This window comes from Egretta garzetta, unplaced genomic scaffold (assembly GCF_000687185.1).
Source record: "Egretta garzetta isolate BGI_Z169 unplaced genomic scaffold, ASM68718v1 scaffold306, whole genome shotgun sequence".
Lineage (NCBI taxonomy): Eukaryota > Metazoa > Chordata > Aves > Pelecaniformes > Ardeidae > Egretta > Egretta garzetta.
This window is the reverse complement of record NW_009260131.1, coordinates 2,823,007-2,848,255: the sequence shown is the minus strand read 5'-3', so window position 1 is coordinate 2,848,255 and position 25,249 is coordinate 2,823,007. Positions and strand designations below refer to the sequence as shown.

Sequence of the window (25,249 nt, the reverse complement as noted above, 5' to 3'; positions counted from 1 at the left end):
AGAATGGCTTTCCCCAACATGGTTATGCCAGTATAACAAACATCTGCTTTTCCAAACACTGCTATTTGTGTTGCTGCGCCCTCGCTAGCATAAGTCTGGTCCTTTGAGCCAATCTAATTTTTTTCTCTGGATTTGTTTTTGTACCATTTCATTAATGTACTCAGAAGACAGATCAGTACTAGAGTGTCCCCAGCCTGAATGGCAAAATAAGGGATGAGGGACAAGGAAACAGAACCGTCTGCTGTAACAATAGCCAGCAGTGTATGCATCTACACCACGAGTGCCTTGAGTGAAGGCAAAACCAAGCTTTAATTATAGCAGTTGCTCAAAATGCTGCTCAGTAAAGATTTGACAATAAAGATATTGATGTATGTTTAAGTTCTTAATTCTGATCCTGTTGAAAACATTCCATGGTTTTAGCATATCAAGTTTTAAAACTGCCTCTCTTCCTCCTGGTTGTTTCTCTCTTGTTTCTAGATGGTGTTTGTATCTCTGGGCGCACCAAGGAGAGAACGTAAAGGTGAAGGTGTTCAGCTTCCAGCATCCTGCTTACCTCCTCCTCAGAAGGACAACATTCCAATGCTTTTACTCCTGCAAGAACCTCATCTTACCACCCTTTTTGATTTGTTAGAGATGCTCGCCTCTTTTAAGCCTCCTTCTGGAGAAGTGGCTATGGAAGATAGTGAGGTAATTTAGAGTAATTTTATTAGAATAATTACATTTAAGTCTTACTTAATTGGATCTATTTTTGCTATCTAGCCTACTTGTTGTGTACTCTATCCAATTGCTAGGTATGTTTATTGTCTGTATTTCTTGTTAGATCATTACCGTGATTTTTTTTATTTTCTTAACAATCGTTCTGATATATTTTAAATGTGCTAAATATTATAGAAGCTGTAAAAAAGTAATTTTTAAGAAATAATATTGATTATTTAAACAGATGTCATGAATAATAGTGGAAAATGGCTTCAATAAAGGTTTGTAAAGGTTTTATTGCAAAAACTTGAATTGTATGTCTTAGGCCATTGTTAGCTTGTGGAAAATCAAATAATCACTAGTACATTCAAATCAGTAGTTTATTTTTATTTACACGCAAATATTTCAAGATATGTGATACTCTAAAGATAATGGAACTTAGTTTCTTTCAAGTTCACTGAGACTTCAACTATCATGTTCTATTTATGGATTTACATTAGATAGGAAACAGTTTTTTAATTAAGAATAAATAAATTTTTGGACTTTGAAATATTGGCAAGGTTATTTTTGCAAAGAAGTTCACAATAAGAATGGTTGTTCTATGCTTTGTCAGAGTGCAAGATGTGAAGAACTCCATCTCCATGCAGAAAACTTATCCAGACGTGTCTGGGAATTGTTAATGCTTCTGCCAACGTGCCCGAATATGTTGCAGGCATTCCAGAATATTTCAGATGAGCAGGTAAACAAAGAATGCTTGTTTCACATGTTTTTTTTACTTTATTGACTGAATTTTTATTAGCTGAATTTTCCCCAAATTAGGAACGTTAAATACTAAGTACGTTAAGTATGCTGAGACACAGGTAAACCTGATGAACAAACCTAATAATTCTTATGAAATGAAACTAAAGAGATGTCAGTTCGCAAAGTTTGGCTTTATGATTTCTTTAAAAAAAATTAATAAATGAATAGTCAACACTAATTGTTGCAGACTTTTGGTTTGAATTGAAACAGCAGTTTCTTAATCCACATCCTTCCTTTAACAGGATAACTGTTGTGATACTAATCTTTTCGGTACTCCCTTCTACATATTTCAAAATATGGGTACTTACCTAGTTGGTATTTTGCCCTATAGATGAAAATTTTGCCTCTTTTAAAGCTGTTGAAGTTATATGTTAACAGTGTTGAGATATTATGGTTCTTTACGGACACATGAATCAAAATTTTGGTGGAAGTTATAATTTAGAGTATACCATTTGGCTTCCTCTGCTTTACAAATTTGTGTATGTTAGTTTATAATAACGTTGGAGGTTTCATTGCTGAACTCCCATTATTCAAATTGTTATTTCTCTATAGAAATATGCTTGAAATTGTCTAATTTCAAGTAATAGATGAAATTAGAAACCAAATAATTTGTCCATGTCACTTTAAAAATCCTCTCCTTGCATTTTTTAGATAGATCAGCATATAATTGTGTTAATTGTTTTCTGTCTTTTTTATCTTTTAAGGGTAATGATGGCTTTAGCTGGAAGGATCTTCTGCGAATAAAAAGTGCCCATAAACTTTTGTACTCCCTGGAAATTATTGAAGCTTTGGGAAAGCCCAACAGGAGAATAAGACGTGAATCTACGGTAATAAAAGTTACTTGCATAGAATATATGTTTTTCTCTCTGAATCAAACTATATATTGACAAGTTATTTTAAAATACTTAAATTTTTAAACTGTTTTTACAATGACTTGTTCTTGTTTATCTTTAGGGAAGTTATAGCGATCTTTACCCAGACTCAGATGATTCAAGTGAAGATCAAATAGAAAACAGTAAAAACACGTGGAGCTGCAAGGTTTGACTTTCCTAGAGTATTTTGTGATACCTAATACAGTTTTTCAAAAAACATATAAAACAAAAACCCATTTAAAATATTATCTATCTTAGAGTTTTTGATCTCAACTTTAGCTATAACATTTTAATTTTTTTGTGTGTTGTTAGGCCTGTAGATTTGTCAGTTGTGTACAACTTTTTATTTTGTTTTTCATAAAATATCCAGCCAAATAGTTTATTGGGGTTTTTTTTATTTATTTATAAAGCTTAGATTGGTATCTAACTGAATTTGGTGATATGCCTGTATTTGATTTTTCTCACATTGGTTCCATAATATACTTACAGTTTGTTGCTGCTGGAGGGCTCCAACAGTTACTAGAAATTTTCAATTCTGGAATCTTAGAGCCTAAAGAACAGGAATCATGGACTGTGGTAGGTGTTTATTCACTCTTTTTTCTCCAGAATAACATAGCTGTCATTTGTGACCTATGACTTTGTGACCTTCAGCCTTTGTTATAGTTACTTTTCTGTAGTAAGTGGAATAAATTAATTCTGTAATTGAAACTGCCAGAGTCTATACAATAGCATCTTTTTCTTGAATATTTTATATTCCTGGAAGAATTTATTTTCTTTAAAAAAAATAATCATCCTTCTGCTTTTTCATATTTTAAACCCACCCTTTGTATTTTCTATGTATTTTGATTTAATTTTTTTGTCCAGTCTTAAAAAACCCTAGCTTGTAGAATGTAAAGTTGTAGATCACGGGAACATCTTAGAGAAAAAAAACAATCTGGGTTCCATCCTTAGGAATGATTGCAACTGCATTGGTAGTACTATTGCATATCAAACTTTTTTTAAAGAACTCACAATTCGTCAAACAGGCAGAGGTGCCTTATTTTCGCCTTTTTTCTGCTTGTTTTAGAGAAAGTTGTTATTTGGAAACTTTTATTATAGTCTGTTTTAAAACCAGTAATCTGTTAATTATCTTCCCCTCTGAAGAGGCTGAGAAATACCATTTACCCTTGTTGGCATTGAGACAAAAGTGGTAGCATTGTGGCTATGGTGTTAATAAAGACATTTTTCAGTAATGAACATTATTATTAGTCGTTCTCATAGACTGTCTTTTTTCATCATTATTCTATTATTAGTTTCAGCTAAATTCACATCATAATGAAAACTTTTTAATTAGAGTTAATTTTTTTTTTAATACTTTATTCTCTATGGCATTTGATTAAAAAAAATATCCCAAGTTCTGGGTCATATGTACATAAAAAGAAATAAATGAACAAGCATACACATGTATGTATAAAACTTAAGACAGTTACTGAAATGTTAAAAAGAAGGCAGGAACGCTTTTTAGTAAAAGTTTGATATTTTTTTTACTGATTTTGATGTATTTGTTCTAAAGTTATTTCAGTATTAGAGACAAGTTGTCCGTCTCTCTATTCAGTATATAAATAAAAGCTCGTACAATTCCTTTATTGTTCTTTCCAGAAACTATGCACAACACTGAAAATAGCAACACATTCTGCAACTAAGTGCCATAGTACAGTGTCTTGACATGCATGTATAGGTGCTCCATAGCCGACCAACTTCATGTGTTGCTGTGACACTGTGCTCTAGTTTTAATTTTACTTGCAAAATACACCTTCTTGCTGGTGGAGCTGAGCAGTTGCTATGTTTGACTATAGCCACACAGCTGAGAGCCATTAAAATTGATCTCAAGACTTAATAAATGGATCGGTGGTTTTCATCTAATGAGATGTTACAATACAAAATGGTATTTTTAAACTAGTATGTATTGTCTCTGCATGATTGCATATATTCAACTCGAAAGCACTTCTGTGTACCATGCTTTATACCCTGTGCTGTAGTTGAATACAGTGCAAGAAAGGTTCTTAACTGCTGTGCTTAACTCCTATACGATTTCCCGTGTGTTATTTCGTGCATTGATTTTTAAAATGTCTTGAATGTGCCTGTTAATAGGACTAGATCAAGAAAATGCTTTAATTACAAGCTGTAAATTTTTTTTTTTAACACCCTTCCTCTTTAGTGTCTCTCTTCTGGTGAGGTTTTGCCAGTTAGCTCTAGCTGTTTCTCCTTTATACCTTCCTTAAGCTTTTCATTTCAAATTCAGTAGTAAGCATAGGATTATTTGTAAAATAAATCCCTGAAAAATAAAATTTCATTTTCTTTCCATTCACAGTGGCAGCTAGACTGTCTTGCTTGCTTGCTGAAGCTGATATGCCAGTTTGCGGTTGATCCTTCAGATCTAGATTTAGCTTACCATGATGTCTTTGCCTGGTCTGGTGTAGCGGAGAGTCACAGAAAAAGAACATGGCCAGGCAAATCAAGGAAGACTGCAAGTGACCATGCGAAGGGCCTTCATATACCTCGTTTAACAGAGGTAAGAAATAAGCAGTGTGTCCGTTTTGTAAACTTAATGACTCCTTTGTTGTGTGAAGCCTTTATTTTGGTAATATAATAATGCAGCAGAAAAGTTACTAATATTAATCTATATCCTACATGTTATTCTCCTCTAAAAAGTATTTTAATTGCTTTAAACCTGGCAGTTTTAAAAGCTGCAATCAAAAGGCTTTTTGGTGATTTGTGAGCATGTGAATTGGAAATTCAGAATTCCAGTGCTTTATCCCTAAGATATCTACTAAGGATATCTGTGTGAGTATATGGTAAACTTAGCTAAGCCTGTAAACCTTCTTACTAGATTCCTGCATGCTTATTTCCTAGTGTAGACCAAGCAATGTAGTATTTTCACATCAGAGAGACTGTAAATCGATTGCTCTTGGGCACAGGACCAGCTGTGATTGCCAGAAAGTGTAGATCTGAACTGTGAGCTGGAGCCAAACTTCCCATTTGTCATTGTTATACATGCAAAGACCTTAACTGTTCTGTAAGTGTTCAGTATTTTTGACAAAACAGATCCCTGAATTGCCAAAGCTACTGTGATATAGGGAAATTATCAAATGTGTTAAATTTTTCAACATCGGCTGTGTGTAAATGCTGCTACCAGTTGCTATAACTGGCTTTACATTTTTAATTGTCATAGATGAATATTTTTGATTGCAGCAGTGGATTTGCTATCTAAATATTTTAAAATACTTTCTTCAGACTTTGATTTGAAAATTCTGTGTAGCCTGTCAGAGGTTCTCTGAAGATGAACAATTTAAGGGAATGTATAGTCAATAAAAGGCGTTGATCAGAGATGAGGGTAATTTACATATCCAACCTCATCCTCAACCCTGTCTCCTCAAGCCTAAGATTTTTTAAAAGGAAGTGAGTAGCCTATGCTTTTAAAAAAATACTGTGTTTTTACTAAAAGGATCGAGTAAATGGTTGACTTTTCTATTCAGTTAAATTGCCTTTCTTAAAGAAACAGAATGAAATTTTAGCTTCTAGACCTACTCAATGAAACACAGGACTTTAGATCTGCTTTAATAAAAAACAATATAAGTTTTAACTATGAAGATGCTATGATTTGTCTCTTGCTCTTCCTCCCTCTGCACAGGTGAGTTTGTTTTAGATTCACACAGTGTGTATAATTTAAAAACAGATCAAAAAGCTTGTTGTTATATTAACTGTTTTTTTTCTTTTGACTTCAATTTTTAAAGGTGTTTCTTGTACTTGTCCAGGGAACCAGTTTGATTCAGCGACTTATGTCAGTTGCTTATACATATGACAACTTGGCACCTAGGTACAATATCTTTTTATTTTTATAATAAAGCTAATCAAGTAAATAGTTCTTTCAGTTGTAGTCCCCCCATTAACACCCATATCAGAAATTTAAGTCTGTAGGCATTAGTCTTGCTTTTCTTAGTCACCTCGTCTGTGAGTTATCTCCTACCCTTATAGAAGGGGTGAGAGCAAGGAGAGTGGTGAGAACACTCAATGGTCAGGGTATAAGACATGGAGCAACAAAATATATATGGTATGCTCTCATAAATTCTCATGCCGAAACTATTTTTTTGTTCTGTCTGTAGCAATTGGCATTCTTAATTTCAAGGCAGTGTAAAGGAGAAATTAAAATAAATTAACTTTTAAGCTGCTTAGTCATCTGCTGGTTTTGACTTACTTTTGCCATCCTAGTAACATTAGCTTGCTACTGCTGAAATTACCCTTATTGTTTTAGTGAGTGTGCATGTACTGAAGGCAAAATTTTATCTTCAGAAATGGGTTATTAGAGATTTTTGTCTTTTTTGTCTTTTGCCCTGAGAAAAGCAATTTTGTGTAAGACTGCATGGTGAGAGAGTCGGACTGAAGGTGGGGAGGTCAGGTTTTTTTAAAAGGTTGTTAAGGACATTCAGAGTGTTTCCAGTCAAGTCTGCAAGTGTGCCTAACTTTAACCTCTAGTTGAGTTGCAGGAATCATTTTAAATATATACAGTATGTATTTTGTTTCATAACCTTTTATTGCCATTTATAAAAATGTAAATAAATAAATGCAAACATTTAAAATTTGTCTGAAGTTTGCAAATGTTTGTTCAAAGTGTGATTCTCTGAAGAATGCTAGCTTTGGGTCAGTTCTTAGTTCTGTTTTACATCTTTTCTTTTTTGAATAACACAAAGGGGTTGTGGGTATTTTTCCTTGACTTTTTTATCTTGTCAGTAAGGTTTTAAGGGGGTGACTTGAAGATTTTCATAGTTTTATTATTGTTGCTAATTTTGAATGCTGCAAGAAATGAATCCTTTTAAGATTAAAATTTTAGTTTTCTTAGTGGGTACTTAAGTGTAACTGTGTTGTTACTCGTGTGTGCTTTTATTTCTAAGTGCTAATCTGTTATGTTCTGTGATAAAGTTCAAATGGCTTTATCTTTTTCCTGTCCAGGGTGTTGAAAGCTCAGGCTGATCACAGATCCAGACATGAAGGTTAGTGCTGCAAAATAGCAGTATGTTATGAGGTAATAGTAACGAAAACATACTGAAGATAAGAAATTACGTGTTTGTTTTATTCCACCATTACAATGCTATAAAATTGTGTTCCTTGGTGGTGAAGGGCTGTTATAATCTGGGTGGGAATACACAGCGAGGCTTTCCTTCTCTGGAAATTGTTTTACATGAATTGAAATTTTGTACTTCATCTCCACAAGAGCTGTTTTTGGTAGGAAAACCAGCTGTATTCTTATCTTCCAAAGAGCAGCATGTATAACGCCATAATAGTCACCAATATTCACCTTTATTCTGGTTTATAGAAACCTTTGTGGGCCCAGAGTTCCTTGGAGCTCCCCCATCATCTATCCCTCTTGTGGAGTTTTCTTACAAAAGGTCTAAATGACCTCTATCAGATTAAGCCTGTATCAAAATAATAGCATAAATATAGATATGTCCTCCTAGGCTTATACGTTGCCTTCAGGTTTTCCACTTTGTTCTCCTGTGTGGATGTTAATGTCTATGAACTCGATTTCTCAGTAAATGCAGTGTATCACCTACTAAAGTCTTATTTCTAGCTGTTATGAAGAAAGGAACAGATATACTAGTTAGTCCAGGGAAATGTTGTATGTGCTAGAACTATGCAACTCTTCATCCTAAAGAGCCTCTTCTGTTAGTTACACCGTGATTTACTCTTACCTTATTGCCTTTCAGTCACTCATTATTCAATGTGGCTCTTGGTGAGTTGGGCTCACTGCTGTTCCTTGGTGAAATCCAGTCTGGCAGACAGCGATCATTTGCAAGACTGGCTAAAGAAACTTACCCTTCTTATTCCAGAGGTAGGTTAAGGGAGAAGTTAGTGCATTACTAATTAGTGCGTAATATGGAACAAGAGTAACTTTCATTTCAAGCTTCCATTAAATTCAAAACGTGTTGTTTCCTGCTAAAAGAAGGCAGGATCTGACTGAGTTACTTCTGATCCCATTTAAGAAAGAATGATTTGTAGTTAAAATATCATGTAAGATGGCACATTTGTGATTGATTGCAAAACAGTTTATAAGTTTTTGTCTTTGTTCTTGGCTTTGGTTTGAAGGGAATTTTTGCATTGTAATTTGTTGAAATTTCTGGGTGATGCCCTCTAATGTGATTGAATATTCTTCACGCATTATATTATTTTTTCAGCTATACTTTTGGTCACAAAATGAGGTGAATGAGAGTTGATATAAAAACGTTCGTCATTACTGAATCTTTGCTTAGCTTTAAGTAATTTTTTCTGATGTAAGAAAAACATGAAAATTGCATAAAGATATACATATTAGAAAATTTTTGTATTTACTAGTGATTGCTTAAAGGTGCATTAAGGACATGATGTGATAGTTGTTATCTCTTGCTTTATTACTCAACTACAGAAAAAGCTTACATCCTGACTCCATTTAAATACCCTGGGAAAAAAAGGGTGCAAACTTCCAAAGCTGGATTAGAGATAGTCTGTAGATACCTTTCTTAAGAATAAAAGAAAGAAGAACATAAGTCTTCTACTGAAATTAAACAAATTAACCGTACAGTTAGGAATGAGTAAAATGTAGGTTCCAGCATCATATAACTTCTCTGATTTGCCCAGATGTGATATTTTCTGTTTTAGTAACTGACTGTAATCTTTATTGTAGAAAATATGTAACTCGAGACAGGGGGCACAGACAAATCAGCTTTTTTATTACAACAGTATCTTTTGCATTTTTCTATAAGTAATTTAAATGTATGTTATTTGTAATTGTTTTTTTAGAAAGATAACTTGATAGGTATTATGAGAGGAGCTTAATAACATATATACAAAAGAAAAGTCAACAAAATAAAAAATCTTCTAAATAATGTGTGTAATCATTTAATTCTTTTATATTTCATAAAGACTGCCGTTCGCCATGAGTCTTGCAATGGTTTATACAAGTTATCTCTCTCTGGTCTGGATGGGGGAGATTCAATTAATCGATCCTTTCTGCTGCTAGCTGCGTCAACATTATTAAAATTTCTCCCTGATGCTCAAGCTCTGAAACCAATCCGGGTAAGAATTTCAGAAATTGCAAGACTTTATCAAAGATCTACTTAAGCTTACTTTTATTAATATAAAAAGAAAAAAAATGATAACCCATGTAATCATTATGTTTGACATAGTGTTTCTGATAAACTCAGATATTGAGACTTTTGGTTTAGATGTTTCTAGAAACTTCACAAAAGTAGTTAAAGCTGTGACACTACAGTAATTTAGAGCTTGTCTGTGCTTGGAAAATTGCAGGATAGCGTTTAGAAAGTGCTCTTGTTCTGGAATTTTAGTGTCTGTGTGACATGCTGTTGGGGAATAACAGGTGTGTTTTCAATATATGCCTTGATTTTGCTTTTAAATGTAGGTAAGTCTGTACATAAATCAGTACGTTGTTTTATGCGTACATAGGTACCCTCAGCTGTTGTGGCTGAATGTTGTTGTTCCCCAGTTAATTGCTGCTGGTTTTGTGTTTGGAGTATTACTGTCCTCATGGCTCTACTAAAGAGAAGAGATTCTGTGGATGCTGTCAAAGCTACTTCAGGAGTTCTCAATGTTAATATATTCAGGTTAAGAGAGATGGTTTGAAATAACCTGGATGATTTTGCCTAAATTCAGTTAGGAATTGTAGACCTAGCAATGCGTATCAGGGGAGGCTGTGCTGACTTCAGCTGGTGTAGCTAGATCTGAAGGAGAGAACTTGTATGGCAGTGCAGCGTGCACCTGGATTTTGGGTCTGTCAGGTAGTTATTATTGTGACCCTGTGTGGCATTTGATTTCAGGTGAGAGTGGTTCATGTATTTTGGGTCTGCTTTGAGTTTAAACTCCATTGATACATAAAAAAAGATAAAAACAATCTACATGAAGATTTTGCATTATTTGAATCATTTTCAGAAGAGTTTAAAATTAGAGTTGTACTAACTAATGTTGAATCCAGCCAAAGTTTCTCATGTTTTGTCTGGTCTAATACTGAACATTTTTGCAATTTGCAGTGGGTAGGATGGAGTCAATACTGTTGTAATTTTTTTTAAGGGTCTGTCAGATCATCCTGACAATCTTTCAAGAAAAATAATAAATACTGCAGAAGAAAAACAGAACACACGCTGTTACCATTGTAAAAAGCATTGGTTTTGTACTTGGCTTATCTTCAATAGGGGCTTGAAGAAAGTAATATTCTTGTAATAGTTGCTGTGTTTACTACATTTTTTTAATGCATGGTTATTTTGTCTGATGTACTTTAGAACAAAAGCAATTTCTTTTCACAGATAGAGGATTATGAAGAAGAAACAGTGCTGCGACCAGGTTGTAAGGAGTATTTTTGGCTGCTGTGCAAACTGATTGATAACATACATGTCAAAGATGCAAGTCAGGTAGGTTTTGCTTTGCATTCATATGAATGTTTGCTTTTTTAAATTTGGGTAGTCAGACCACTTTTACTTCAGTATGAGACATTTTCACTTAAGATAATGTGAACAGCTCTTGGATCTTACCCATCTCCCAGTTTTCCCTACTCTCTGATGTGTATTTAGTAGCTCTTGGCCAAAGGAAGATTCAGATACTGAACCTGTAGAGTCAAGGAGGAGGAGTGGGTATAATATACAAAGAGGGTGAACTTAGGTGAAGGTAACAGGCATTGGGAATACTGTAATTATCTGTGAGACTCACTGTCGGTAATTTCAATGCGCTCTAAAGAGGAGGTAATCAAGTATTTGACTGAAGCTGAAAGGGGAAGAAAAATCAGTTAATAGCTGTTTAACACAGGTTAGAAAACTTAAAACTTTTGAAACATCTGTAAAGGGTTGAAGTTACCTTTTGGGCAAACTCTGCAACTGCTTGTGCTGGCTGGTGGCCCTACATAAATCTCTCTAGTTCATTCTCAGTGTTCTGGCAACAGTGTGAGAAAGGAAGGAAGATAAAGCCTTAGTCCTGGTTCCAGGCTGGACAAGAATTCCAGAATGGAAAAGTCTTGTCCTCTCCTTGACTCTAGATGGTCCCAGTAGAGGCAAAAATTTTGCTCCCCCCGGCCACGTTCCTCCGCTCAGTTTCTTTCCATTTCCACTTTATTAAGTGAATCTCTTAGCTAGGCTATAGTTCTGCCTACTTCTTCTGCATGTTACTCAAGTGAGAAATGCTAATGGGACTTTTCAACCTTCTGATGACAAACTGTGTGTTCTTGTGAGAAATAATTAAACAGTTCTCTTTAAAATAGCACTGGTCCATTTTTGTCAGTATGGTAGAGAGAGTATATTTGTGCGATCTGGAATTGAAAGAAAAAATGTTACTTCATTTGAACTGTTCAGCATTGATTTTAAAAAACAGTTTCATCACTTCTATAAAAATGTATTAAAATATTGTTGCAAGCATGTTTGAAAGATGGGGTTTAATATGGTCCCTGTTTTTCTGTGTACAATAACAAAATTTCATCCAAAGGCATAACCATAGTTTCAGACTAAGCTTATAAGTTGTAATTCATGAAGTACATAATTATTCTATTTGTATTCCTTTTTCTTTGTTTTTAATCAGACAACGCTGCTTGATTTAGATGCACTAGCAAGACATCTTGCTGACTGCATTCGGAGGTAAGGTTTGCTAACAGTAATTTCACTTGTAGATTGCGTTACATTTATTATTAGTGGGAGAGAGTTTTAACATTTCTCTTGTATATGTGCGTATATATAGCAGAGAAATCCTTGACCATCAAGATGGTAATATAGAAGATGATGGACTTACAGGACTACTTCGTCTTGCAACAAGTGTTATTAAGCACAAACCACCCTTCAAATTTTCTCGCGAAGGCCAGGTAAGAAAAGGACGCTGAAGACCACAAATAGGTCAAAATAGTGTTTTCTCTTGTTACTATACTGTCTTCATTTCACCTTTTCTCCACCATGCCAATTGCAGTGTTCAATACATGAGAGTATATCATATTTCTAGCCTTAGGGTGATGGATAAAAACACACGTATCGTTCCTTTATTAAAAAGTAGCACATACAGTCCTTTCCCTTTCTAACTGTATTTAATTTCAGGACAGAGTTCCTACGTCCTGGAGATTTTGTTTTCATTTATTATCTTTAAATGTTTTTATTATTGATCAGCATTAACTGGTTTAAGTCATTAGCAACACCTGCTTTTTGACCATTTCCTGGGATAGTTGTGATGTGAAAGTAGCTTTTAAGCCCTACATCTCAATGGCAGACACCTATTACAAGAATATTACATTCCACCTGTGCATGTAAGATAGAAGAGTGGCTAGGCAGGGGAAGGTGCTAAAAAATGTCGCTTTGTGTTTCAGGGCCACATTGTCTAAAAAAAAAAATAAAAATTTGTGGTATAAGAGCTGGTGTAAAAGCTGACTTAAACTGATGTTTTCACCTGGTGTAAAAGCTGATTTAAACTGATCTTTTTTTTCTGTAGACTGTACTGAGCTTATGATTGAACGTTTAGTGAGGTTTCACTAGGAAAATAGTCCCCTGTATCCAATTATGTTGTATCTATCCTGTCTGTTTACTCTGTCTGTTACCATAAAATGACCCTGAAGGTAATTTTACTGTCAAAAAGCTTTAATGGTGTCCACATTGTGCACTACAACATAAAGTTACATTGCTGACAGCATTTTAAAAGACTACTACTATGTATTCTCCTGGAATAAGTGTATTTTAAGTATGGAGAGCTTGCAGATTAAATTAGAGCAAGATTTTGATTCACAGAGGACAGTGTGGAGGATAATGTAGAAATTAAAATAGAAGAGGTATGCGAAGATCAGATTTATGTAGCTTGGATATGTGAAAAGTATAAGAAGGAAACAAAAGGGAACTTTAAGTAGAGAGGAATGATACTATACAGAATGCTAAAGTACATTGCACGTACGTAGTATATCGCAGGGAGGACAGAAATTTGGTTTGAAAAATGGATGAACGTGAACAGAGCAGTATCCCCAACAAACATCTCAGAAAGAATTTGGCTTTGCTGAGTGACTTAGTACATTTTCTGAGACTAAGTCATGATCTAGTATTAATTTTTTTAATTCTATGTACAATTAGGAACATTTATTAGTTGCACATTATAAAGTGCATTAGTGAAGAGTTTTGTATTGTGTTCAATGTAACAGAACAGGATTGTGAAACCACATGCTCCCCTCTGAGCAAAGGCTGGTGAAAAAATTATCCAGGAAAATACACTGGCAAATACTGCAGATAGTTTAGACTTGCCCAGAGGATTCTGATGCTCTGTTGTGCCTTTTCTTCCCTACAGATTTCTTCTCTTACTAACTAAACAAAACTATTGTTTGGCAAATATTGTCAAACTTAAAAGGTCACATTTGTGACAAGAATGGATACTTGATCTACCTTCTTTGATGTCTTTTATAGATAATCACTGCCTACCTTACTCTACACTAAGTGGACAAAAATGCATTTTTAATGTATACTGGCTAGCACATCTTCACTAGAAAGGTGTATCTTAAGGCCACTTTGATGGTAAAGAGATATATTTTTAACAAAATTGGGGCTCTGCATTTAGCCTCCAAGGAAAATCATCTATAGTATTGTCTTCCCTGTTCCAACATGTCAGAATTCAATCAGCACAAATACAAGATCGGGAATGTTAATCAGAAAAAGATAGATCCAGATCTCTGAAGTTACTGCTTTTCTAGTCTGGGACACCTTAAGGTGGCTGGTGTGTTAAAACACCTGTTTGAAAAAGGCTGTAGCTGAAAGCAGTCTAAAGCTCTGCTTAGTAGATGCAGCTGGTCTCTTGATGAACTGTAATTTCTACACCTGACACCTATGGTTAGGAATGAAAAGGAATCAGACTGCTCCCCACAAGCGCTCCTGATACAGACTAACTGCCAAGAAACCAGGTCTCCATTTATTTTTAATTTTCTTTCTCCAAAGTATGGAGAAATCTGGAAGAACTTTAACTATACTGGCCAGAAGACCTCTCCATATTATTCATCTATAAAAATAAGTCCCTGCTTATAAGATTTTGTCTTAAGACTATAGGAATTTCCCTGCACACTGGAGCAGGGCTTTTTATGGTGATCTTGCTGTGTAATCTGCAGAAAGCCATTTTAAAAATTATTTAGAATTTAGTTAGATTTTACAGCAGAGCCTGCCTTTTAATGTTAAAAGGCTTCTTAACTGAATATACCTGAATGGGGAAATTCAGGAAGAACCTCTTTTTAATTAGTGTAGAAATTGTAGAATGAAGTGTAATAGCTGGATTGGTAGCCTATGCTCTACAAATGGGGGAAGAATTCTGTCCGTAAAAAAATGCAAGAAAATATCTTTGAGGAAAAAAAGCAGTCAAAAATCTGCAGAGGTAGAAGACTTATTGTCTGATTATGTAGACAACTAAAATGGTACACTACTAATATGATTTAATGATTAAATACAGTTAAGATTGCAGACATTTTACAGAAGCAGCGAAGTGTAGGTTATGGACCACGTCATGAGCCCCAGACATAAAGTATGCACGTGAATTGCTGGTTGTTTAAGGAAATTAGTTGAAAAGCTGCTTTATAAATTCTGCTCAATTTCTTCTTTCATGGTCTCTCATTATACCACTTAAATGACTAATTCGTAATGTTTGCTTCATAGCTGAAAGGTGGAGGAAAGTCACTTCACCATTCTGCACTTCTTTGAAGGTCATGTAGTTGTGGAAGAGTATGACCACCTGTTCTTACAGACTTAAACAGATCTTAATTTTTTTTGTTGTTATCCTTTTAATATTTGACTTCTGGTTTAATTTTATTGAATTAAATTAGCTGCATAGAAAGAAGGTACTGAAGTTTAGACACATTAATCTCATTTTTTTTTACTGTATTGACCTAGGATGGTATAAATAACTGTGTGTAATACGTGTTTATCATCTAAAGGCAACCTGACTTGGTACAGTTGTGCTTTGTGCCTTTTATTGTTCAGTTACTATTCCAAACACGAAAAGAATACAAAAATACACTTACAGTACACACGGTATATAATTTAATGTGTGTTTAAAGATTAGTTAGTGATTCATAAAACTCAAATGAGTAGAGTGATAAGGTTATGTCTTTCACTAGCAGAAACTAGTTTTAAAGTTAGTAAAAATACATGTGTGTGGTTTATCAAATTAAATTATCAATCATGAATCAGGCATAATTTGTCATTCTTTTTCAGTGGACATGTTTCTCTTTAGGCTGTAATATGCACATAAAGTGCACTTTATATAGCATAAAGTTGTTGAAATTCGTAATTCAGAACCTGTATACAAGTCAAAAAGTTCTGTAAATTATAAGAGGCCTAGAAAGTCTATAGAAGTTTCTAGAAGATTATTAATACATGGCTGTTATCTTTTAAGAATGTGTTCAAACTGCTAAATGTGCTGATCGAACTGTTTTACAGGAGTTTCTGAGAGACATCTTCAATCTTCTGTTCTTGTTGCCAAGTTTGAAAGATAGACAACAGCCAAAATGCAAGTCACATTCTTCAAGGGCTGCTGCTTATGACTTACTGGTAGAAATGGTAAAGGGGTCCGTGGAAAACTACAGGCTGCTCCACAACTGGGTTATGGCACAACATATGCAGTGTAAGAACCTTTATTTCATAGATAGCTTTTGAGTATTTGTTGGAAAACTAGTCCATTTGCATTTTTTGTTGATTTTGATTTTATTTTGTATTTCTGGATTTATAAAGTTCCATAAAGAAAATAGAATCATAGAATCATAGAATGTTTTGGGTTGGAAGGGACCCCTAGAGGTCATCTAGTCCAACCCCCCTGCAGTGAGCAGGGACACCGCTAACTAGATCAGGTTGCTCAGAGCCCCGTCCAACCTGGCCTTGAATGTTTCCAGGGATGGGGCCTCCACTACCTCTCTGGGCAACCTGTTCCAGTGTTTTACCACCCTAATTTTAAACAATTTCTTCCTTCTATCTATTCTAAACCTACCCTGTTTTAGTTTAAAACCATTACCCCTTGTCCTGTCACAGCTGGCCCTACTAAAAAGATTTTCCCCATCTTTCCTATAGGCCCCCTTTAAGTACTGAAAGGAGTGTACTTTTAATATGGACTGCCATTCTACAGACATTTTGTTTAGGGTGGGGATGGCTAGCCGCTATTGCAAACAGTACTGCAGTCATGGAGTTCCCATTTGCTCCTGAAATACATCAGAAGTGTCTGCATTTAATGACTTTCTAAAAACAACAATCTGTTACAAATGCGTAGGTAAAAACAGGAAAATGCATGTGCAATGCAGAGTATTGTTAGAATTCGACCGAATAGTCCCACTTTCCAAAAGTAGTAATGAAGTAAGACGTTGCCACTGACACTGCTCTTAAAATTCCACTTTGTAGCAGTGGAGCTGCTTATCCACTGTCACTTACCATAGTGTCACAGAGCAGATGTAGGCATCTTTTGCTCACCTAGCAAATGAGTGGATTTAATCCCATGTTTAATGTTCAGATCATCTGTTCTTAAATACGGATTATTTAAAGTATATGGTCCTATTAAATGACACCGACACATAGATAACATTGTAAAAGTGGATCTCACATGTTTCATTGGCTTGTGCTCTATTTTAATTTCTGTTTTCCCTTTCTAACTTGAAGAAACATTGTATGTTTAGGCATAAACCAAAGTATATGAACCCCACTGAGGTACTGTAGATGTATCAGCTATTGACAGGACTGTCATGTTTTCAAAGTCTCTAAATACGTTTGTAGTTGACTTGTAGCCAGATGTCTGCATATAGTGCTAATACAGTTTTGTCATGCCTCTTGGCTTTCATGCTTCCTGTGTTTTGGAAACTCAATTCCTATGTATAATATGTAAATTACCAAAATTTGAAGGTAGTTAATATTTTATCTTTGATTTGCAAGTTCTCATTATGCATTTTTAGCTTGATAGATTTCCTTTCATGTGCCCAGTTTAAAAATTCCTGTAACCTGAGGATCTATAATTTATTATAATCTATGGAATTGAGTTAGTGCCTTACAATTCGGGAAGTAAAAGAGAAATCTGATCGTAGTAATGTTTTGTGTTCTGTACTCATATGCCTGGGCCCTTCTGAAAAGCCTCCAAAGTCTCCTATGTTCAGGGAAAATCCTACGAAGAATATGTTTTATGGAAATACCGTGTATTTCTGTTTGCTGTGGGTACATCTGCTGCTGCTGAGGTTGTCTGTATCTCTCCAGGTGCAATCATTCATTTCTTACAGTTAGTATTTCTCTTACTTCAAATCCCAGTAATTCCTAGGGGCTGAAGTTTTCCGTCACACTTACCACAGTTGTTAACTTTCTTCCAAATACTCTTCTCTAGGTTCTTTGCTCCTTCCTGACTTCTCCAGAGCCATCCGATCTGTGCTCTTGCTCCAATATTCAGTGCATCGCAGTTTCACAAATGTTAATTTTTTTACAACTGTCTCTTTCTGGTGTGCAACTGACGCAGAACTTCTGTTACCTCATTTGTTTAAAGCCTTGTTAGTCCATTGATGCGGTCCAAAGATTCTTAAAACTGGATTTTTCCACTTTTCTTATCTCTGTAATCTTACTACTCTTTAAAATTCTTAGTCATAGGCTTGTCTCTCCATTCTTCTTAGGAGAAGCATTAAGGAACGTATTATAAATTTCCATGCTGCCTTTGGTTTTAACGTTTTAATTTTGTGGTTCATTGGAGAAATGTTCAATCCTGCCACTTGTACAGTTGTTGTCCTCTGGTCTCACCAATTGCTGTCTCTGCTATTCCACCATTTTTTCTCACACTCCTAACTGATTGAAGCCAGGTGCTCTCAAGAGGTGGCTTTAATTTAATGCAGCAAAATAAAGTAAAATTTTCAAAAAGAAAACATCTCATTAAAGGATATCTAGTATATTTTCTTTGGGACAAAAAAAACCTGATGTAGGGTTCTAATTAAAAATGATGTCACTAAGACTCTATTCTGGCAGTCATATTAAAAGGTATAACTGTATACTGTTCTTCAGACTTAGACTAGTATGAATAATGTCAAGTAGTTGTAGTAAAGTTTTAACTGCAGCAGCATTTTTCTTTAGTTTCCACTAATGTAGCTCCCTTCATTGGTAGATGGAAGAAGAGAATGACTTATGTGCTTTTTTCTACTTCACAGATACAGTGTTTTTAACTGAAGACTTAGGGATGCCTTCATGCCTTTTCAGCAAGTGATACCGTAGGAAATGAACTGCTAAGTAGCTGATCTCAGCTGACTTTTCTCCTCCCTTTCCTCAACAAGGAGAGCTAACAATTAATGCAGACTCTGATCTTACTGAGGAGGGGATTTAGATATGCTCTGTTGTTAATAAAATTTCTTCCAGTGTTTTGCCTTCTTTAAAGACCAAGACTAATAAAAACATTCAGTTCAAAGGAGGGAAACAAGGCCAGCTGCTTTGCTTTCAGGGAAGTTTAAGATAGTGTCTAATGTTATGTTTGGGGTGGAAGCATGATCAGAAGGTGGAATATAGAGAAATGCATGGTCATTTGAAGAGGAATAAATTAAGTTTTATTTTGCTTAAAATAGAATGTGAATTGCAAGTTTGGTTACAAGTTTCCCTAGCTCTTCCTGAGAAAAGGCTAATTTCTGTAATGACATTGAAGAATAAAGAATATAGATGTAAATGAGGCTCAAATTCACCTTTCTAATTAAGACCCATATGGAAGAAGGAAAGCTTTTGTTATGAAAATGAAGACAGTAGGTTAAAAATCCCTGGGGTGGAGAAAACAGGATCTTCCTGAGAAATTCCTTGTCAAATTTCTGAAAGCCTTTGTCAAATTGAAGTAGAAGGAAGATACTCCCAACTGTTCTCATGAAATACAAAGAAGTCATCAGCTTTCTTTGCAATTACAACTTGATGAGCTATAAGGAGAGTGATAGATGCTGAGTCCTTACATCAGAAAGGGTGAATTAAGATGTTGCAATTTAAGGGTTTCACTTAACTGAGGGAATTCTGTGTTCTTCTGCCATACTAATTACTTTCTTTAGGAGGTTAAATGTGGAGGAGAGCTTTGTTTCAACTGGCCGATCAGCCCAATGTAACCAGGTAACGTGAGGTCACACTACTGAGATTTGATGAAATGGGAGAATTAAAACTCTTTCCTTCCCTACTTGAAGCTGCAGGGCTAATAGTCATTTTGATGCTAGTGCCAAAATGAAGATTACAACAATTATTTGTTGTGCAACAGAACATCTTGTGGGTCTGGTCTCTGAAGATTTGAGGATCTGTTCAGAGGATGCCAAATAGTTTCCTGAATTTATAGCTGGTAGTATGAATTGAGAAGAATCCTTAATGGGCCTCTTAATGTTTGACAAAATCATTAAGATTTAAAATTTAAATCTTGAAGCCATGTAGCTTTTGTGGATTGTAAAATAAATCCATACAACTTTTTTGCTTTTTTTCTGTGTATCTGAGCATATAGTTCAACAGAGGTGCTGAATTATTTGTAGGACACTACCTTTTTGGAGAGTGATGTCCTTGGGGATGAATAGCAAAGCTGGATGCACTGCAAGCTTTGTGTCAAACTTCTTGCCTGCCAAGGAAGATAGGCTGCAGTGAATTTCTTTGGACACTGGATTGGTTCCTCTGTTAATTTAGTGCTTGTGTCATCTAGTTGCCTGTGCAGCTCAAATGATTAATTACCCATTCCATTCTCCTGCGTGGGATGCTAGAATGAGAAGCCTGTCAGTGTCTAGAAGCAGTACTAATCGCTTACAAATGGTTTGTCTAGTCTGGTTACTATCTTCTTGACTGGCAGATGAGAACTTTCCCATTCTTCCGATTTCTTGGCAGCCATATCAGAACAAGGCTTATTAAGAAGAGTCTGTCAGACTTGCCTAGCTTGTCTAGTGCCGTACCATGTAAGAAATAGATTGCTACATCTGGTATGAAATATAGAGGAATAGAAAACTTACAGGAAAAGAAAATGTCTTTTCAATCTGATTCTCTAGGCAATTCACTTCTTGTTTACCCCCATTTTTCTTTTAGATTGCAGATTCCTTTGGTACACACAGCTTTGAAGTGCAATAAAAACCATTCTTTCTCTTCCTATAAAAACTGTTGCCGAGTTTATTCAAGCTTGTGCATAGCCAAGCACTTTATTTCACTGCACTTCTGTGTCTTATTTCTGCTAAGTATCTATCCATCTTTTGCACTGGTCAAAAAGATCTTTTGCTAGCCTGGCATCCATTATAGTAGATGTCATTCTGAATCCAACCTTTCTTCTGAAAAGAAAGGTCTCACTTCATATCTCTGATACCAAAATCTGTGGGTTTTTATGTGAAGGGAAGACTCCCTAACTTGAGTGTCTGGGTGCACAGACTGCGTTGCTTTCTTTCAGTGTGATGTAGGGGTGCATGGGAGTGGGTAGTAGAAATGATGAGTAATTTTTGTGCTGGGGGAGTGACTGGTGTACATTTGGGAGCCTGTAAGTGTTGTATGTTATCAGTTAGAAGTATGTTCTCAGTGGTTTAGGCAGTTGCAAGTGTTGTGAGAGAGCTGTGGTTGGCTTGTATTTTTAAAAAAAACCTTTCTTACGTATAAAAAAATGCATAGCAGCCAATGTTTAGAATTTATGGATGCTCGATGATGAAAACGTGTTTTTATTAAACTTCAATTTAAACTTAGAGGCTGGAAGACCCTTACTACATGTAATACTACCACTAGAACAATTGTAAGAGATGATACTTGCCATGAATAATGCTTTGGAGAGCACATCAAATCATTTGCAGCCCAAAGCAGTGTGGTGTCTAGAAAGGCTCGCTGATGTACCTACAGTGCATTTGTCTTGAAGAGCAGGCACAGTCTGGCTCATGTCTGTAAATGTAGAATGTGTAAACAGGATGTGTTTTATTAATGTAAGCATAAAGATTTTAATTGTATTTATGTCTTATTAAATTGTACTTTGAATTCATTTTTTCTGCATGTGTGATTCATGTTTTTTCCAGCTTCCCATGCACCTTACAAGTGGGATTATTGGCCGCACGATGATGTTCGCGCTGAATGTAGATTTGTGGGTTTAACTAATCTTGGAGCAACATGCTACTTGGCATCCACTATTCAGCAACTGTACATGATACCAGAGGCCAGACAAGCAATCTTCACTGCAAAGGTATGCTTTGGGGTCTTCCGTTCCTTGTGTAGATTTTTGTAGAAGTTTAAAATTAGGATCAGTGCAAATGCTGATAAAGTATAGACTTACTTTTAGGACTTATGATAAAGAATATTTCTTAGTGACTTGACTTTGCTTTTTGTTCAGTTGGATCCTTTTGCTGATGTCTAAAGTGAAGAGATTATTTTAGTTTAATGTATTTGTAACATAGTAGGTTCTTAAGGTGACATTGTAATAAAACATGTTCTCAACGTCATACTTCTGTTGCTATCAACTAGATTTATTCAAGTTCAGTTTTAAGTGAATTGTCTGTTGTTTCTTAACTCCTAATTTGTCATTTTGTTAGAATAAATGTCATTCTTCTTGAATGATTTTTAAAGCATGCATCTTATGCTACTAGAAGTACAGCAAGTCCTGTAAATTACACATTGGTTAACTTCCAGAAATACAATATTATTAATTCTAGCTACTTATTGAAAAGGAGAAACTTTTGTTTTGATCCCTGACATCAACAGGGCATACATAATGTGTGAAACACCCTAATTGGCAGTAACCTCATCATTTTTTGTTATCATTAAGTTATTGGTAGTTGTCACTTGAACTTCATCTAGAATTAGCTAGCCATTTATAAATAAAAATAAAAAATAATATAAAAGAGGGAAGCTGCTGGTCTGCATATGAAATGCATTATATAGAGGGTTGATCAGAACTCCTACAACATCAATGAATTGAAAAAAATTACTCCAACATTACTACATTTTTTTTACAATAACTTCCCAGAAGCTCCTAGCTGCAGTAAATTTTTAGAAAATAGTTATTTTTTGACTTAGGTTTACTGTTGACATGCCAAAAAATGAGTAGGTAGTGCTTTATATATTAGTGTAAAATAGCGTACTGTGTGTTCTTGTACACAATCATTTTTTCTTAATTGTCCATAATAAAGCAGTTGGGTTTTTATTTAAAAAGATGATTGTTCCATCTTTTTGAGGGCTGTTTTTGGAAAGTTATAAGCAAAAAGATAAAGTCTTCTTTTATGAATTTCTTTTAGTATTCAGAAGATATGAAACACAAGACCACTCTACTAGAACTCCAGAAAATGTTTACATACTTAATGGTAGGTGCTCAAGAGCATATTTTAGAAAGCATCTTATTTTCCTAAAAAAAAAACAAGAAAAGTGTAGTTACCATTCTATATGTACAGTCTTGGCAGCTTAAGTCCATTGTGCCTAAGTTTTGTAAATGAGTGTCTTAACTGAAATAGTTTTTACCCACCTTAGAGCTGTTGTTCAGCAAATCAGTTAAGCAAACATTGGCATAACGGTTTTTATGAAGAAGCAGTGTAAATCCGAACCTAAGGTAGGGTTTAATATTGGGCACCAACTATGATGAGCAAGCATCAGCTCTCAAACATTAGTGATTGACTACTGTGTTCTTAAAATATGTTTGTGAAGTGGATAGATGGGAACGTCAGGCTCAGGTGCCACAGTCGGAGAGTCCTTCATTTATTTAGACATTTTACCCCCAGCACATTAACGTCAGGTGAACACAGGACGTTTATGATAGCTATGGGACTTAAGTTGTGAATGAGTTACAAGTAGGAAAATTGAGTCTGTTTTTTAGTTACAGTCATGGTGTAGCTGGGAGTCAGGGCTATGCTCTGTATGGACACCCTGTGCGCCTACATTGCTAAATTTCTGAGTGGTCCAGGAGCTCCCTGGCCAGGCATCTCCTTGGATGCGATAATGGAGTGGCTTGAGACAATGGACCAATTTGAAACTGGGTAATTGACTGTACCTTCCCAATGAAGTATTTGACTGATTGTTACAGGAGCCCTCCAGGTAGACATTTGGGACAGTTCTACTATTGCCTCTGCTGTGTCTCATCTTATTTCCAGATTGCCTTTTGTAAATGGTCAATAGAAACTGCTCCTGCAGACATGACCGCATAGGACAGTCTTTTGTATGGATTTAAGATATTTAAGAGATACTTTGTACATAGTTAAGGTGAATCAATAGTAGTGGATTACATGGATGCTGGGGAGGTCACATAGGACTGTTACCAGCTGGATTATAAGAATTTAGCAAAATGGTGATTTGAGAAGTCTCTCCAGGTCTAACTGAAGACACCACTGCAAAGACCCTAGGCACAGACTTCCATCACCACCAAACACCGACTGGCTGTCCCGTTAGGATGTTTTGACTCCATATGTGAGCACCATGCCAAGATCCCAATAAATTATTTTTTCTTTTTAACAGACACTCTGCCCTGTGTGTCTGTCCAACACCATTGTCAATCATATTGTTTCACATGGACCTTGATGTAGAGGGTTCTGTGCTTGATTCTTCATTTAATAATGAAACTATTTGTTTGCCCCAGTTTCCCTGGTGATAAAACTGAATATATTATTTTTGTTCATTGCATTTTCCTTGCTCCAATTTTTTAAAAGTTAATCTGCTGAAATAAAGCATTAAAAAGCAACTAAAATTTTTGAAATTCCAGAACCAAACAAAATTGAGGCAGTTCATAGGTGTTCACTGTTAAAATAGTAGAACGTTCCTGAAATAATGAGAAAAGAAAACTGAGGAGAGCTTGAGTGTTTTTGTTCTTGGCACTGGCTTTTGTGAAAGAAATTCCTAACCGCTTTGAAGACAAATAGAGGAAAGGAATTTAGGCATGTAGTGCCTGGCATGAATCATACGAAAAAATAAATCTAGTTATTTACATAAGCATAAAATAATATAAAATAATATGAAGATTTACCATTATTAGAATCTGGAAGAAAGACTTTATTCCAAAAAAGGTAATGTTTACAGGAAGCACTGGCTTGCCACACACCCTTACAAAAAAATAGCATGTATATCGCTGTTTACAAGAAGAAAGTTCCTTCTGCTGTAAATAAGTTCTGCATTCCCAGTGTGCAAGGCAGTGGAATGGGGAATGTATTCTAAAGAATTGCTTTATACTGCAAATTCTTTTCTCTGACTGAACACATGCAGTGGAGAACTAGATAATAGCTTTATACCATAGAGAAGTCTGAATGAGAATTAAGTACTTGTCAAGATTTAAGCCAGTAATGTCCCAAAATACATAAGTACAGGCTGGTGTTCCTCATATTTTATTTTGTATCTGAACAGATATGCAGAAACTGGATGTGTCACGTCTTCAGCCAAGTTCTTTAACGATCCATTTTATTAAGTATTTATTAAATATTATTCATAAAATAATAATATTTTAATAAGGAATATCATAATAATGATATCCAGTTAGTTAAAAACTGCTTTACATTTCATCAGAAGCATTTAAGCACTTTTACAACTTTATCGGCTAATAGGCATATGGAGATACTGTATGTAAAAGCATGCCCTTTTCTAAACAGACATTTGTTATATGTATATTTGGTGTATCTGCGTAACTTAAAAATATAAGGATTTGTGCTGATTTGTTTTGCTTAACCTTTTTACCTAAAGGAAAGTGAATGTAAGGCATACAATCCAAGACCTTTCTGTAAAACCTATACCATGGATAAGCAGCCACTGAACACTGGAGAGCAGAAAGATATGACTGAATTCTTCACTGACCTAATAACAAAAATAGAAGAAATGTCTCCAGAACTGGTGAGTGATTAAAAGGAAGCAAAAGGGAGTTGGAAAACTTACGGATTTGCCCAAATTTCCTTGACAGAATTTATTTATTCATTCACAGAAAAACACAGTGAAAAGTTTGTTTGG

General features: G+C 35.2%; 1 protein-coding gene across 1 annotated transcript in view; it reads left to right on the top strand.

The window, feature by feature from the left end:
* Window positions 1-25,249, top strand: part of USP34 (ubiquitin specific peptidase 34) — a 139,101-nt gene that overhangs the window by 69,641 nt on the left and 44,211 nt on the right. Inside the window, 18 exon segments of the mRNA XM_035896988.1 lie at window positions 478-687; window positions 1,310-1,435; window positions 2,202-2,324; window positions 2,452-2,535; window positions 2,859-2,945; window positions 4,720-4,920; window positions 6,143-6,225; window positions 7,356-7,396; window positions 8,111-8,235; window positions 9,303-9,455; window positions 10,697-10,801; window positions 11,955-12,010; window positions 12,111-12,231; window positions 15,812-15,995; window positions 21,358-21,521; window positions 22,570-22,635; window positions 24,989-25,135; window positions 25,224-25,249. The exon segment at window positions 25,224-25,249 is cut by the window's right edge and continues 178 nt beyond it. Coding sequence (XP_035752881.1) covers window positions 478-687; window positions 1,310-1,435; window positions 2,202-2,324; window positions 2,452-2,535; window positions 2,859-2,945; window positions 4,720-4,920; window positions 6,143-6,225; window positions 7,356-7,396; window positions 8,111-8,235; window positions 9,303-9,455; window positions 10,697-10,801; window positions 11,955-12,010; window positions 12,111-12,231; window positions 15,812-15,995; window positions 21,358-21,521; window positions 22,570-22,635; window positions 24,989-25,135; window positions 25,224-25,249 — 2,102 coding nt within the window.